Below are 13702 nucleotides of genomic sequence, written 5' to 3'. Positions count from 1 at the left end.
TGCCTACAATGAGATATTATGCATTTTCCTGGATTCCATATTAAATTCCATATTTCCTGGATTTCAGATTAATGTCTTCATTAAATGAAGACATTTAACAAAATGTCCTTGTAAATATGGGTTTCAACTTACATTTTCCCTCAGCGTTCATAGAGGATTCTTACCTGTTCCATATCTTAATGGATTCCGCAGCAGCAGAGAGAATGGCGATGTTATCAGAGCTAAATGACACCGTTCTAACATCAGTACGGTGACCTCCAATGTTTATCTTCGATGTCTGCACAACTTGGGGAGATTGTTCTGACGACTTCAGGCTGTAGCATTCAATGCTGTTGTTCTGGAGCATTAAGGTGGCTTTCAGTTCTCCTTTTGGATTCAGCATCAAGTCAAAAGATCTGTTTCAATAAAATATCTATTGTTTAAAAAAGCAGTAACTGTCATGTTAAGTGCTAAATGAATTAAGAGTAATACTATGTAAAAGAAGCCAACGAAGATAAATATAAATTTCATTTGCAATCCAGACTTCAATAATACATGAAATGAAAACTAGCAGACATACATGCCAAAATCAAAAGTCATACTGTTAATATCCAATGGATAATGGAGATATTTATTTTTGCTTTAATTATACTAAGGTTTCCACAACTATGTAGATCCTCCAAAACCGAGAACAGCTTTTAAAAACATGGATGTATAAAGCTGTTTAATTTGCCTATTGAAATATTATATGACTGAACAAAGAAACATTTTGAAGTGCGGTACTGGAGACAATATTTGGAAAAATCTTGAGCCAAAGAAGAAATTATTCAACAGTAGTGGAAACACTAATGATGAATAATAACAATGGCTGTGTAGTGAAAACACTACAATGAAGCTCAAGTTAAATATTTTGGAAGTGTAAGAACCATTAAAAAAAACTCTGAACTTGAGAAAAATTGGCCACTAGAAGAGAAGATGGCTGAGCAGTGTGTGTTTGTGTGTGTAAAACTGTGGGTTTTTAATGCTGTATGCCACCTGGAGTTACTGAGAGTTGAAATGTAAAGGATTATTTCATAGAAATATAAGTCTGTTCAATAAATAAAAGTACCCCTAGTTACATGAGCAAAAATACGCACGACTTCAAAAAAGCCATTATTGAAAACAATCACAGGAAAAATGACGTCCATCCTATCATGAAGACAGAGAACAACAACAGAATGTTGGAGTCTTTGTTTCCAACAAAGTTCAGTCTCTATCTATAGCGTTCTCCCAGTCTCTTTTTCCTATGGATAAGCAACATCTCTGCTTTTGGCTTTCTTCATATATTTCCAGCATTTAGCAGCCAAATTAGCATTTAATTACTGGCCCAATCCTTCGTGCATTGTTATTTTTTAGAATGTCTCTGTAAAACTACATCAAGTCCCACTTCACCAGAAGTAGTTTGGCAGAGGAGAAAGATTGTGATTGTGGTTCATTTTGTATTACACAAAAGCTTTCCTTTTCTTGTTCTCTCTTTACTTTAAAAAATATTTAAAGTAAACTTGGTCCTAGGTCTGGGTTTATATTACAAGAGAAGCAGAGACTATCCAACCCCTTGGTAATATTCAGTGACCCATGAATCAATTTGCTGGGCTGTCATGAAAAAGGACAATATTAGAAGCAATCAGTAACTTTTTGTATAAGTTAAGTACACTATAAAAAAGTTGTTAATTAATATTACTGCTTTTTTAGCACTTGCTTTTTAAACAAACAATGAATATATTTATCCTCCTTGGTACTTGAAACCCACTTGATTTTAGCAGAAGCTTTGATGTTAACAAGACGCTGAATCTTTTCCTGTAGACTGCACTCTATACTGATATCAAGTTCTTCCTCTTCCACATTTGACTTTTGTCTAGAACAAAAAACACCACCTCTGTATGAATAAGAAATATTAACATAAGTAGGATGTACTTTGAATCTTAAAGTGTTACCATTTTAATGTGACCATTTGATGGATAATTGTTTTAAAATAATATATAATGTAGCTCTTCTATGTATCAGAAAAATATAAAAATGACAAGTATAGCAAATGTATTGCATTCACTTGGCTTTTTTCCTCGCTTTCCTCATTTTCTTCTCTAATTTCTTCTGAACTTCTTCTTTGCTGAGGATATAGAATATTTCCAGAACAGAGTCTGTTCCCTTGAACAAAGAAAAAACAAAATAAATTAGAAACTTGCTGGCCTAGAAATCTCTTTCCATAGCTATAAGGCCAGAGATCTGGCAGTACTCCCATGTGGTCCAAAAGCTACCCACTCACATGGCAAGCAAGGATTCTCCCCGATCGATCAATAGCAAGACCAACAACGCGATTCCTTCCTTCCCTCATGATGGAACCAGCTTTCTCACACCTTACAGTGTCCTAAAAAATCAATTAAAACAGGACTAAACAATTGTGGTCTGAAAATTTCAAGGAAGTCAATAAATGCATGCAACACAACTACTAAATAGCAATAATTTATTACCATTCAAACAATTGAAAATGACAATATTGCTTTGACAGTTCATCTGTGGCTTTAGACCAACAAATGTGTCCAGTGACTTTACATTTCTCAATGCCCTTCTTGGAAAAAAGCCAGACATACCTGAAGGAAAACAAAGCAGTGAATGGCTCAAAAGAAAAGAAAACCATGGTTATCACCGAAGAAAATTAACAGGAGGTGGACAGCACAGAAAAAAGGGTTAGCTCAGCCAAAATGGCATAATACAAGGAAGATAGGAAAAAAGAACTTGGCTAAGTAACAGAGCTGCCTGAAAAGCTGAACTGGCATTCTTTCCCATCTTTCTTTTGCATCATGAAAAGGAGAGGATATCTGTTCTCTCTAAAGCTTTTTCTCTTTTTCAAACGTTATAATGGCAGGGGAGAGGGATTGATCTCAGGCAGAAATTGCTTGGTTGTATTTGTTTGCAATGGTCAAAGGGGATTGTGCAGGCACTGGGTTTTTTTTCCATGCCAGAGGGCACTCTTTCCAATCTGACAATGGATCTGCTTGTGGTAGCTGATTTCCTTTCTTCCTAGTCATTCTCCTCTATTCCAGTTCACTTTTCATTCAGTGAAGGATCCTATACAATCACAAAGCTGGAGAATACAGGCAGAGACCCAAAGACCAAGATGTGGGCGAGACGTTGGACACTGAATGCACACACATACTCCATTGAGATTCAGCTTCCCAACCCTCCACTAAGAGATGAACAGCACAATGATTTCTTCACCACCAATAACTCACAATACGGCTGAGCGCTATGTGCATCCACTAAGATTGTAAAGGTATCCTGACTACACATTACAAAAAGATACCTCATTTTGGCCCTCATCTTGGGCATCTGCTTTATCATCTTCAGAAGATTCTTCCAAGCTCTGAACATGTCCTTTACTTCTCTTGTTTTCAGGCTCACTGGAGTCTTGGTCCTATGTAGTGTACCAAAAGAATAATAGACTTTGGCTAAAATAAAGCCTTTTCTTTCTGCAGACAAATCATTTCTTTATTTATTAAATACCTCAAGTACATAGCACATTTAGACAAAGTAAAAACAACTGCTTTGTACGTAAAATAACATGTCCATCAAAGCTGTACATTAGAGCCAGGGACTACAAAAGTTAAAAAAGTAGATGACATTCAATGAAAATGGATCTCTATTAAAATACTGCTTACTTTATTTTTAATTAAGAGAACCATGTGATATGAGACAGCTAAAGTATCTCCTGGAAAAATAAATGGCTTCATAATTCAAGGGATTGATCCCTTGCAATCAAAACATACAGTCAAAGAAGCAAGTTCAGTTCCATCTATATACTACTAAAACTTTGTTTGTAACGTCAATTAGCCCAAACAGTATGTCATAGTGCAAAATTTTTTGAATCTAGGACCTCAAATCTGCAAACTTAAAAGAATGCATACAAAATCTGGGACCCATTACTTCTGTGAAAACTGAAATTTCAAGGATCTACACATAGCTACAATGCTGCTTTGATCACGTAATTGTGATTTCTAATGCTCCATGCCAGTTTCCCACAAACGAAGTCAATGGGGAAGCAGGCAGAAAGTCAGAAATCGTTCCCACTGCTTTTTTTGACCACTTGTGGTCATTCTGTTTATGTTTAGATAAGGAAATTTCTCTGAAAGGATGCCCCAACAGGTAACATTACAAAAGGAGTACCTAACCAAGGATAAGTGAATGACTCTTTTTCTCATTGGGCCAACATTAGGCTTCTCTGTGTCCAAAATCACCAGAACTACAGATAGTCCTCGACTTACAAGTTTGTTTAGTGATCATTCAAAGTGACAACGGCAATGAAAAAAGTAATGAAAATGTATGACCGTTTTTCACACTTTATGACCACTGCAGCATCCCCAGTCACACGATCAAAATTCAGACCCTTGGCAACTGACTTGTGTTTATGAGGTTGCAGTGTCTGGGGGTCATGTAATTACCTTTTACACCCTTCTGTCAAGCAAAGTCAGATTTACTTAACAACTGTAGCGATTCACACTGTGGCAAGAAAGGTCATACAATGAGTCAAAATGCATTTAACAAACATTTCACTTAGCAACATAAATTTTGGGCTGCCAATTATGGTTGCACATCGAGGACTACCTACCTGTATAACAAATTGCCCCAAGCATAGAACACAATACCAGTGCAAGGGAATATAATTTCATTCCATTTGCATTTATATTTTGATTTTACATTCAATACTGAAGACATTAAAAATAACGTACAATAGCTTTAATGTGAATAATGATGCAAATCAGGTCAACCAGTAGAAATATCTACTGGTTACTGGTTATTACCTCCTGGGAATGCATGATGTTCCATGCTCTCAGTTCACTGTCAGCAGACCCAGTAATAAGAAGTCTTTCTTCAGAAGCCAAAATGAACCCCCACACCTAAGGAAGAACAAGCCAAAGGCATTTCTTCTTTTAATACTGTAGTTCGTTCTTCAGACAAGACTGAATCTACGTCCCTCATTTTTGTAAGATTAATTTTCTCGTTTTGCTGCCAGAAAACCCAAAAACAAAACTATTTAATGATCCCTTAATATAAGATTTGGGCTTACCATGATATGCAGTTTTACTTTCATCAATGAAAGTTATTTGCATATAAGATACTCTTCTTACCCGTTATAATAGGCAATTCAGAATAACATTCTACAAATTCTCCCTTAGTTTGTAAAGCCCCTTAAAAATGCACATAAAGTGGGGGGGAAATCCCTGTGATAATCTCACTAAACGAGCAGTCAGTAAGTGAGGGCTACCTATATACAGATAGCTCTCAACTTATTACCCATCCCTTAGCAACCAATGTTACAATGGATCTACCACTGGCCTACTGATAACCTAGATTCAAAGTTTTGATGGCTGAGGTTGTTCCATGGTTACGTGACTGAACTTTGGGTGCTCAGCAACAAGGCTACATTTTTGACCATTTGCAGCATCCTGCAGTCATGTGACTGCATTTTATGATAGTTTTGCTGAAAACTGGCACTTTCAGGTTTTGGCAAAACTGTGCCATAGTGAACAATGGGTTCACCTAATGCAGAGGTCTCTAAACATGGCAACTTTAAGACTTGTGAACTTCAACTCCCAGAATTCTCCAGTCCACAAGTCTTAAAGTTGCCAAGATTGGGGATCCCTGACTGGTGTTGGTTCAAAGACTGCTACAAAAAGGTCACGGACTGGTCACATGACCAATCCATTTTACGGGCATCATAACTTACACTTGTCAAACAGGCATCATGACTTACACCTTTACTTTGAAAAGGCATTTTTTTTTCTTTGTACTACTCTCACCTGCAAATCTGCATTCTACTTACTTCAGAGCGGTGTCCAACCAACGTTTTAAAACAGTGTTGAGAATCCAGGTCCCACCATTTTACTACAGTATCTTTTCCGCTGCAAGAAAATGTTGCCTCATAAATGGTACTAAAAATATTACTACCATTACAACATTACATCAGAAAGTTACCCTATTCTGTAGCACATATAACATATACACAGTACAGAATAAATTAAAACCCACAGATTTTTAAATTCTCCAGACAATGCATTATTTCAAGTGACAAAGCTAAAAAAATTAGTCAGAATTAGCTTACCCACAAAATTTATATGAAGCCAATTTTTATTCCAACACTAAGAGTCTTTTTGAATGTGTAGACTGTTGTTTACAAATACCCTTAATTTTCCAAAAGGGAGCACCTATGCATATTTCATGTAGGGTAAATTACAGGTTAATAATCTTCTCAATAGAATAAGAGAGAAAAAATTAAAGTTTCCTTCAATTTATTCAGGGATTTGGTGAATTAATGCAAGAACATCTTATTTGAAGCATTAACACTAAGCCAACTGTCTACGATGCAAATAATACAACTCACCCAATAAATAACAATTAATTTTCAGGATTAAATTTTTCCTTAATTTCTAACAAGTTTTTTGAACTTAAGTAAAATTGCAGTACTTAGTATGTGATTTGGAGCGGGGAGATAGTTATATGTACATGTAGAAAACAATTACCTAGAAATCAATATATTTTTTGCTTTCAAGAACAATAACTGTGTAATTGCATCCTTGTGGCCTTTCAACCGGTATAAACCACTCTCGTTGATCACATCCCAAATTATGATATCTGTGTCCTGGAGGGAAAAAAAAAACAAATTAAATGGCTCAACATCTTATTTTCCTGGCAATGAATCTCACCCCTTTACCCAAGTGTCAAATATATTTCCTGTTTCCATATGATCTCAAAAATATAAAATTTGAAATGTTATTTCTGATTTTTTAAAAGATCAAAACAGCAAAAGGCAATGTGTTCAATATTTTTGTTGTTTACGTCTTTCACAACATGTCCTGCCTATCCTTCAGAAATGTCTTCTTAAACTACTTGATAATAAAACGAAAAGGAAATCTGACAACAAAATCTCTTTCATAAGACTTAAGGGCAGTGGTTTCCCAATTCTCAGCAGCCTGAGCCAAGATTAAGAGATGTGTTTATACAGAGTCTGGACCATTACAAGTTTTCTAAACCTGGTATAGAGCCTTAAAAGTTTCTATCTTCATTTCTTTCTGCCACTCAGGTTATTTATAGGAGTCTCAGTATACTGATGTTTCTTCATGCAGCTTCGCATAGTAATTAAGGGCACCAGGCTAGAATGAGTTCTAGGTTGCCTTAGGTATGAAGTCACTCCGGTGATTTTAAGCTAGTCAATCTCTTTCAGCTCCAAAAAGTAGTGGCAAACCACATCTAAAAAGCTTGTCAAGAAAACTGCCAAAACCTGTCCAGGAAGACACCAGGAGCCAAGATTGACTTGAAAACCCAAAACAAAACTAAAAAGGATCTGAAGGTGACAGACAAAAAACAAACAAACCCTAGTTAAATCAAAGCCAATCAAGTGACTGCATACTGCAATGTAGATAAACCTACATGATTTCAGAAGAATTTGTGAACTGATTTATTTAGGCAGTGGAAATCTAATTATAAGACTGGAAGTCATGTAAGTAGTTACAAATTCATACTGTATTTGGATTTCATTGCATGGTACCAAAATTTATGAAAGCTTGGTCTTCCTTTGGGGTAAAAAAATCAGATCTCAAAAATTGAAAGAATGTTTGCAATTCTAAAAATGTCCTGCACACTTCCAATGAGCTACTCTGAAAGGAATGCTTCCTCAATAAATAGGTATAGTATTTTCATTTTTCTTATGCCTAGTTACCATATATATAACATTCATTTTCACTGTCTGCATTTTTCCCTATACCTTGATGCAGATGCAGATTTTTCACCTTGCTATCCTCTCCAAACCCAAGCATATTTGTTTAATTTTAGTATTAGTGGATAAGCAAGCAAAGACATTCAGCTTCCCTTGTCTTTCTCTCTATTTCCTCTAGGAAGGTAATCTAGATTCATGCATTCCAAAATGATCAGAATAAAACAGAAATAGATAGGTGACAAGCACAAAAAGTCAATAAACACCTTGGCATGTGTTGACGTGCTATTACTCTCAATATAAATACTAAATATTTGGAAAACTAATAGGTACAGTGAAGTAGAACCCCATTCAAGGAACTTTAATCTCTATGTTAATATGGGGAAAAAAACGTTCATTAGCCTCCATATTCTACTGGGGATCAACCCAAAACAGTTGATCAGTGATAGAAACAAATATCATATATTCCATTCTTCTATTATACCCACCTGTTTTTGCCATCCCCCTTATTTCTCTCTTTTCCTAAAGCCCTAAAAATAGGGATCTAAAATCTATCTCTCACAAATTCATTCCATATATCTCCAATTACTTTGCACTGAACCTCAATCATAAATTTCATTTACATCTATTAAAAATCAGCAACTCAAAAAAAAAAAGAAAATTCTCACCTTTGATCCAGATGCCAAACATCCTCCCAGCTCATCAAATTTCAAGACAGTAACAGCAGCTTTATGGCCATTGAATGTGACAATTTTTTCAGCACTTAAGAGGTTGAACAAACAGATTGAACCATCCTCATATCCAACAACCAAATGCAAACCATCTGGAGATGGGCAGAGGGCAGTAACTTCCTGTTTGGGGCCCTGAAAAATGAGAATCTGCAAAGCAAAATAGGAGAACTTTACACTTTGGAATAGTAAAAGATTCAGAAGAAAGCAGCAATCAGTATATGGTTGCTCTGAGGAAATAAGTTATTTTATATATTTCTATTGTCTCCCATCATTCATTATAACCAAGACATTTAAAAAAAATATACAGTAAGGATGAATATGACATAGAGCAATTGCCCTATTATTTCAATGCTGAAACTTTGGATCCTTTTAATAGGAAAAAAGGGACAATTGCAACATTTTGAATTTTAAAAAATGAACATATACAATTGATCAGAATTCTACTTTTTTTATTATCCCTCTTATTTTGTTCCATCTTTTCCCATTAACATGGAGTCTCAGTTTCTCTCTCTCTCTAATAAAAGGATAGTTTTTTCCTAAATATTTTATAGTTATGCAAACCTTGAAGTTCCCTTAAGTTAATAATATTCTTCTCTTATAAACAGACTGTTTTCATTAGACTAAAGCTGCATACTTGGAGAACTACGCATACAAATAGCAGAAGTAATTGCTAACAATGATTACAACTGACTATTCCACTTATTTAACTTTTAGCAAAAAAAATGTGGAATGGTGACTTTTTAAAATAATGCATATTATTTATGATTAAGGTGCTGGCTTAGAAAAAAGATTGTGAGGCCTCCCTTAAGCACAAAAGCCACCTGGGTAATTTTGGGCCAATCACTCTCTTTTAGCCAACTTGCCTCATGGGGTTGTTGCTGCAAGGAAAACAGGAGGGGTGTGTGTGTGTGTGTGTGTGTGTGTGTGTATAAACAACAACAAAACAACAAAATAATAATAAACATTATAGTCCTCATTTAGCAATCACAATTGGGACTGACTACTTGGTTAAGTGAAGCAGTCCTTAAGTGAAACTATGACTGTATCTATAATATACCTATACCTTATTTCAGCTTTTGGGGGGGGGTGTTCTATGAATGTTGTAAATGTGAGGATGGTTATTTCTTCATCACTATCACAGTTCCCAAATTAAGTAATTATTTTAAAAAGGGCTACATACAATGTTTTTCTGTGACTCCCTCAAACATCAATATGATCATGGCAGTAATTTTAAATTAATCTTCATTAACACCCAAGCACCTTCGTTTAATCTTTTAAAATTTAAACAAAAAAAAAACATCAAAGAGGAAATCGCACTATAATGCTACATAAGGAGCATGGCTTTGTGCTTACCTTTTCTCCTTTCCTTGTATCCCAGAGAAAAACATGTTCACAAGCTGGCACTGCAACGTAGCGACCTTTCTCACCACGCAGGGTCACATAGGCAATGTTGCCTTTCTGGCTGGCAATTACTCCAAAGAGAGCGGCGTCCGCGTACCGCAAATATTGCTTGGTGAGGCCCATGGGGAGGCTTCAGATTTTTTTTTTTTTCTGCAAAGTCCAAGTGAGGCTACTAGTTGAACATTACTTCTGAAGCAATGCTAGGCATTAAAAAAAAATATTTTCCTTTTTAGCCAGCCATTATTACTCTTCTACTTCTAAAACCCAACACAGAAACACCGCAATTTCTGGTATTTTACAGACTACACTTCTGCAGAACCCTTTTCGGGTCTGCAGTTGTTGGATTTTTATCAGGAAGGACCTAATTGCAGGCTCGACTCAGCCACTGAGATTGGCTGGGCAGCCCGGCTCAGTTTCTCCGCCGGTCAACTCCGAAGACAAAATGTGTAGCAGTGCAGGAGGAGGAGCGGTATCACTGTATAAGCAACGGGAGGAAAGGGACTCCCGATCGCGCCAGAAAAATTAAATGTACTGCGACCAGGTCCCAGCTTGTCTCCTGTTTCCTCCGTTTAAGTCTGTTCCCGCAGCGAACATCAGTCATCCAAACAGCCGGACTATCCCCGCACTAACTATTGCACGTGTAGCGGGGCTGGAAGACTAACCTACCATTCCCAGCATGCTTAGGCAGAGGAACCGGAAGAGGTGGGACGAGGATAAACAGAACATGGAGCTATGGAAAATTTGGAGAGACTCATCTCATTACGGGATTGCTTTCTCAAGTTTTGTAGCTCGCTTAAAGCAGTATGAACAACTGTGTTCACTTCCAATTTTAAGCGCAGCAAGTGTAAACGTCTCGTCAAACAAGGGTGTTGCGTACAAAACGCACTTTGGGATCGTGCTGGGACAGAGTCCCATCTAAGTACCTGCTCAAAAAAATAAAAGGAACACAAAAAAATAAAAGGAACACAAAAATAAGACAAAAATAAGACATCCTAGATCTGAATGAATGAAATATTCTTTGTTCTGTGGAAAGGGGATTTCACGAAGACAGTAGTGTAACAAAAAAACAGGAAAAGCCCAAGGGGAACATCAGGTCAGCCAGAAAACAAACTTACATAGGTAAAGGAATCAAATAAAAAGTATTAAAGAATCCCTATAGACAAAAGCCTAAGTAATTAAGAAAACTAGACAAATAGGAAAAGGAAACAAAAGATAATTTAGAAAACCCTTACAAACACAGGACATACCAAATAAGCAAAACAAACAGACAAAAGACACAAAATATAAATTACAAAAGACACAAAATATAAATTACAAAAGGGACAGACAGGAGATTGCCACAGAACAAATATGAAAAACTATCTTAAAGCTAAAAGAGATTACAGAAAACCAATAATACAATCTGACCACCCCACGGAGTTTGCCCTCCGGTGGAAATAAAGACAAACTCAAACAGGATTTGAAACATTAGGCACAAATACAAACACTCAAACAAAATCAACTTACAAAAGGAGAAAAGGGTATAAAAAAACCAGGGGCTTACCATAAGAAGCTAGCTAGCCCAGGAACGCAGACTTCTGTTCTCCGCCTTCCTGAAAAATAAAAAGATCCAGCTTTCAAGCAGTTGTCTGTATCCTTGCGCCGGAGCTCTCCCAGTGGGAAAATCGAATCCTCGAAAGAAAGGCATTTTGATACCTTTCAACTGTTCATTACATAGTTGAATGTGCTGACAAGAAAATCACACAAAAATTATCAATGGAAATCAAATTTAGCAACCCATGGAGGTCTGGATTTGGAGTTACACTCAAAAGTAAAGTGGAAAAAAACACTACAGGCTGATCCAACTTTGATGTAATGTCCTTAAAACAAGTCAAAATGAGACTCAGTAGTGTGTGTGTGGCCTCCACGTGCCTGTATGACCTCCCTACAACGCCTGGGCATGCTCCTGATGAGGTGGCGGGTGGCCTCCTGAGGATCTCCTCCCACACCTGGACTAAAGCATCCCCCAACTCCTGGACAGTCTGTGGTGCAACCTGGCATTGGTGGATGGAGCAAGACATGATGTCCCAGATGTGCTCAATTGGATTCAGGTCTGGGGAACAGGAGGGCCAGTCCATAGCATCAATGCCTTCGTCTTACAGGAACTGTTGACACACTCCAGCCACGAGGTCTAGCATTGTCGTGCATTAGGAGGAAACCAGGGCCAACAACACCAGCATATGGTCTCACAAGGGGTCTGAGGATCTCATCTCGGTACCTAATGGCAGTCAGGCTACCTCTGGCGAGCACATGGAGGGCTGTGCGGCCCCCTAAAGAAATGCCACCCCACACCATTACTGACCCACTGCCAAACTGGTCATGCTGGAGGATGTTGCAGGCAGAACGTTCTCCATGGTGTCTCCAGACCCTGTCACGTCTGTCATATGTGCTCAGTGTGAACCTGCTTTCATCTGTGAAGAGCACAGGGTGCCAGTGGCGAGTTTGCCAATCTTGGTGTTCTCTGGCAAATGCCAAAGGTCCTGCATGGTGTTGGGCTGTAAGCACAACCCCCACCTGTGGACGTCGGGCTCTCATACCACCCTCATGAAGTCTGTTTCTGACCATTTGAGCAGCCGCATGCACAATTGTGGCCCGCTGGAGATCATTTTGCAGGGCTCTGGCAGTGCTCCTCCTGTCCCTCCTTACACAAAGGAGGAGGTAGCGGTCCTGATGCTGGGTTGTTGCCCTCCTACAGCCTCCTCCACACCTCCTGATGTACTGGCTTGTCTCTTGGTAGCGCCTCCATGCTCTGGACACTATGCTGACAGACACAACAAACCTTCTCGCCACAGCTCACATTGATGTGCCATCCTGGATGAGCTGCACTACCTGAGCCACTTGTGTGGGTTGTAGACTCCGTCTCATGCTACCAGTCGAGTGAAAGCACTGCCAGCATTCAAAAGTGACCAACCATTAGTCAGAAAGCATAGGAACTGAGAAGTGGTCCGTGGTCACCACCTGCAGAACCACTTCTTTATTGGGGATGTCTTGCTAACTGCCTATGCTTTCCACCTTTGTCTATTCCATTTGCACAACAGCATGTGAAATTGATTGTCAATCAGTGTTGCTACCTAAGTGGACAGTTTGATTTCATGGAAGTGTGATTGACTTGGAGTTACATTGTGTTGTTTAAGTGTTCCCTTTATTTTTTTGAGCAATGTGTATATATTCGATTCGATCTAAGTATAGTATATAAAATCATACATTGCAATGTCCTATCTGTCAATGAATACTTCAGCTTCAGCCATAACAACACAAGAGCAAACAATAGATACAAACTCAAGATTAACCGCACCAAACTTGATTGCAGAAAATACGACTTCAGCAACAGAGTGGTCAATGTCTGGAATACTCTACCTGACTCTGTGGTTGCTTCCCCAAACCCCCAAAACTTTAAACCTTAGACTTTCTATTGACCTCACCCCTTTCCTTAGAGGTCTGTAGGGGGCGTGCACCAGCGTGCCTACCATCCCTGTCCTGTTTTTTTTATTTTTCTTATATGTATCCATGTATTCATAACTATGTTTTTACTTATACCCATTACCTTGTAAGCAATTGACAAAAATAAATAAAATAAATAAACAATAAAGCCAAAAATTAAACAGCAGTTTATACGACCCATATCGGTATTTCTCTTTGCTAATTTTAGGAAGGGTGGGCTTCAACTCCTAGAATTCCCCAGCCAGAATGCATGCAAGGGAATTCTGGGAGTTGAAGCCCACCCTTCCTAAAGTTGTCTTGTCTGAGAAATCCTGATCCTATAGGCACTGTTATCTGCAATGAATGGGACACTTTTGCAATAGCCAAG

General features: G+C 38.0%; 1 protein-coding gene across 1 annotated transcript in view; it reads right to left on the bottom strand.

The window, feature by feature from the left end:
• The window catches only part of WDR3 (WD repeat domain 3), a 34829-nt gene extending 24277 nt beyond the window's left edge, over positions 1–10552 (bottom strand). Inside the window, exons 1-10 of the mRNA XM_026713365.2 lie at positions 9808–10552; positions 8392–8601; positions 6534–6652; positions 5837–5915; positions 4815–4910; positions 3320–3430; positions 2282–2383; positions 2066–2163; positions 1769–1873; positions 165–395 (exon numbers count right to left, since the gene is read on the bottom strand). Of these exons, the coding sequence (XP_026569150.2) occupies positions 165–395; positions 1769–1873; positions 2066–2163; positions 2282–2383; positions 3320–3430; positions 4815–4910; positions 5837–5915; positions 6534–6652; positions 8392–8601; positions 9808–9978 (1322 nt within the window). The 5' untranslated portion in view covers positions 9979–10552. The remainder of the gene's footprint in view (positions 1–164; positions 396–1768; positions 1874–2065; positions 2164–2281; positions 2384–3319; positions 3431–4814; positions 4911–5836; positions 5916–6533; positions 6653–8391; positions 8602–9807) is intronic.
• Positions 10553–13702: the final 3150 nt, after the last annotated feature.

The sequence above is a fragment of the Pseudonaja textilis genome, chromosome 2, assembly GCF_049901715.1.
Source record: "Pseudonaja textilis isolate UNSWEBS1 chromosome 2, rPseTex1.2, whole genome shotgun sequence".
In the NCBI taxonomy this organism is placed as follows: Eukaryota; Metazoa; Chordata; class Lepidosauria; order Squamata; family Elapidae; genus Pseudonaja; species Pseudonaja textilis.
The sequence above is the reverse complement of the archived record's forward strand: the minus strand, read 5'-3'. Positions and strand labels throughout refer to the sequence as shown.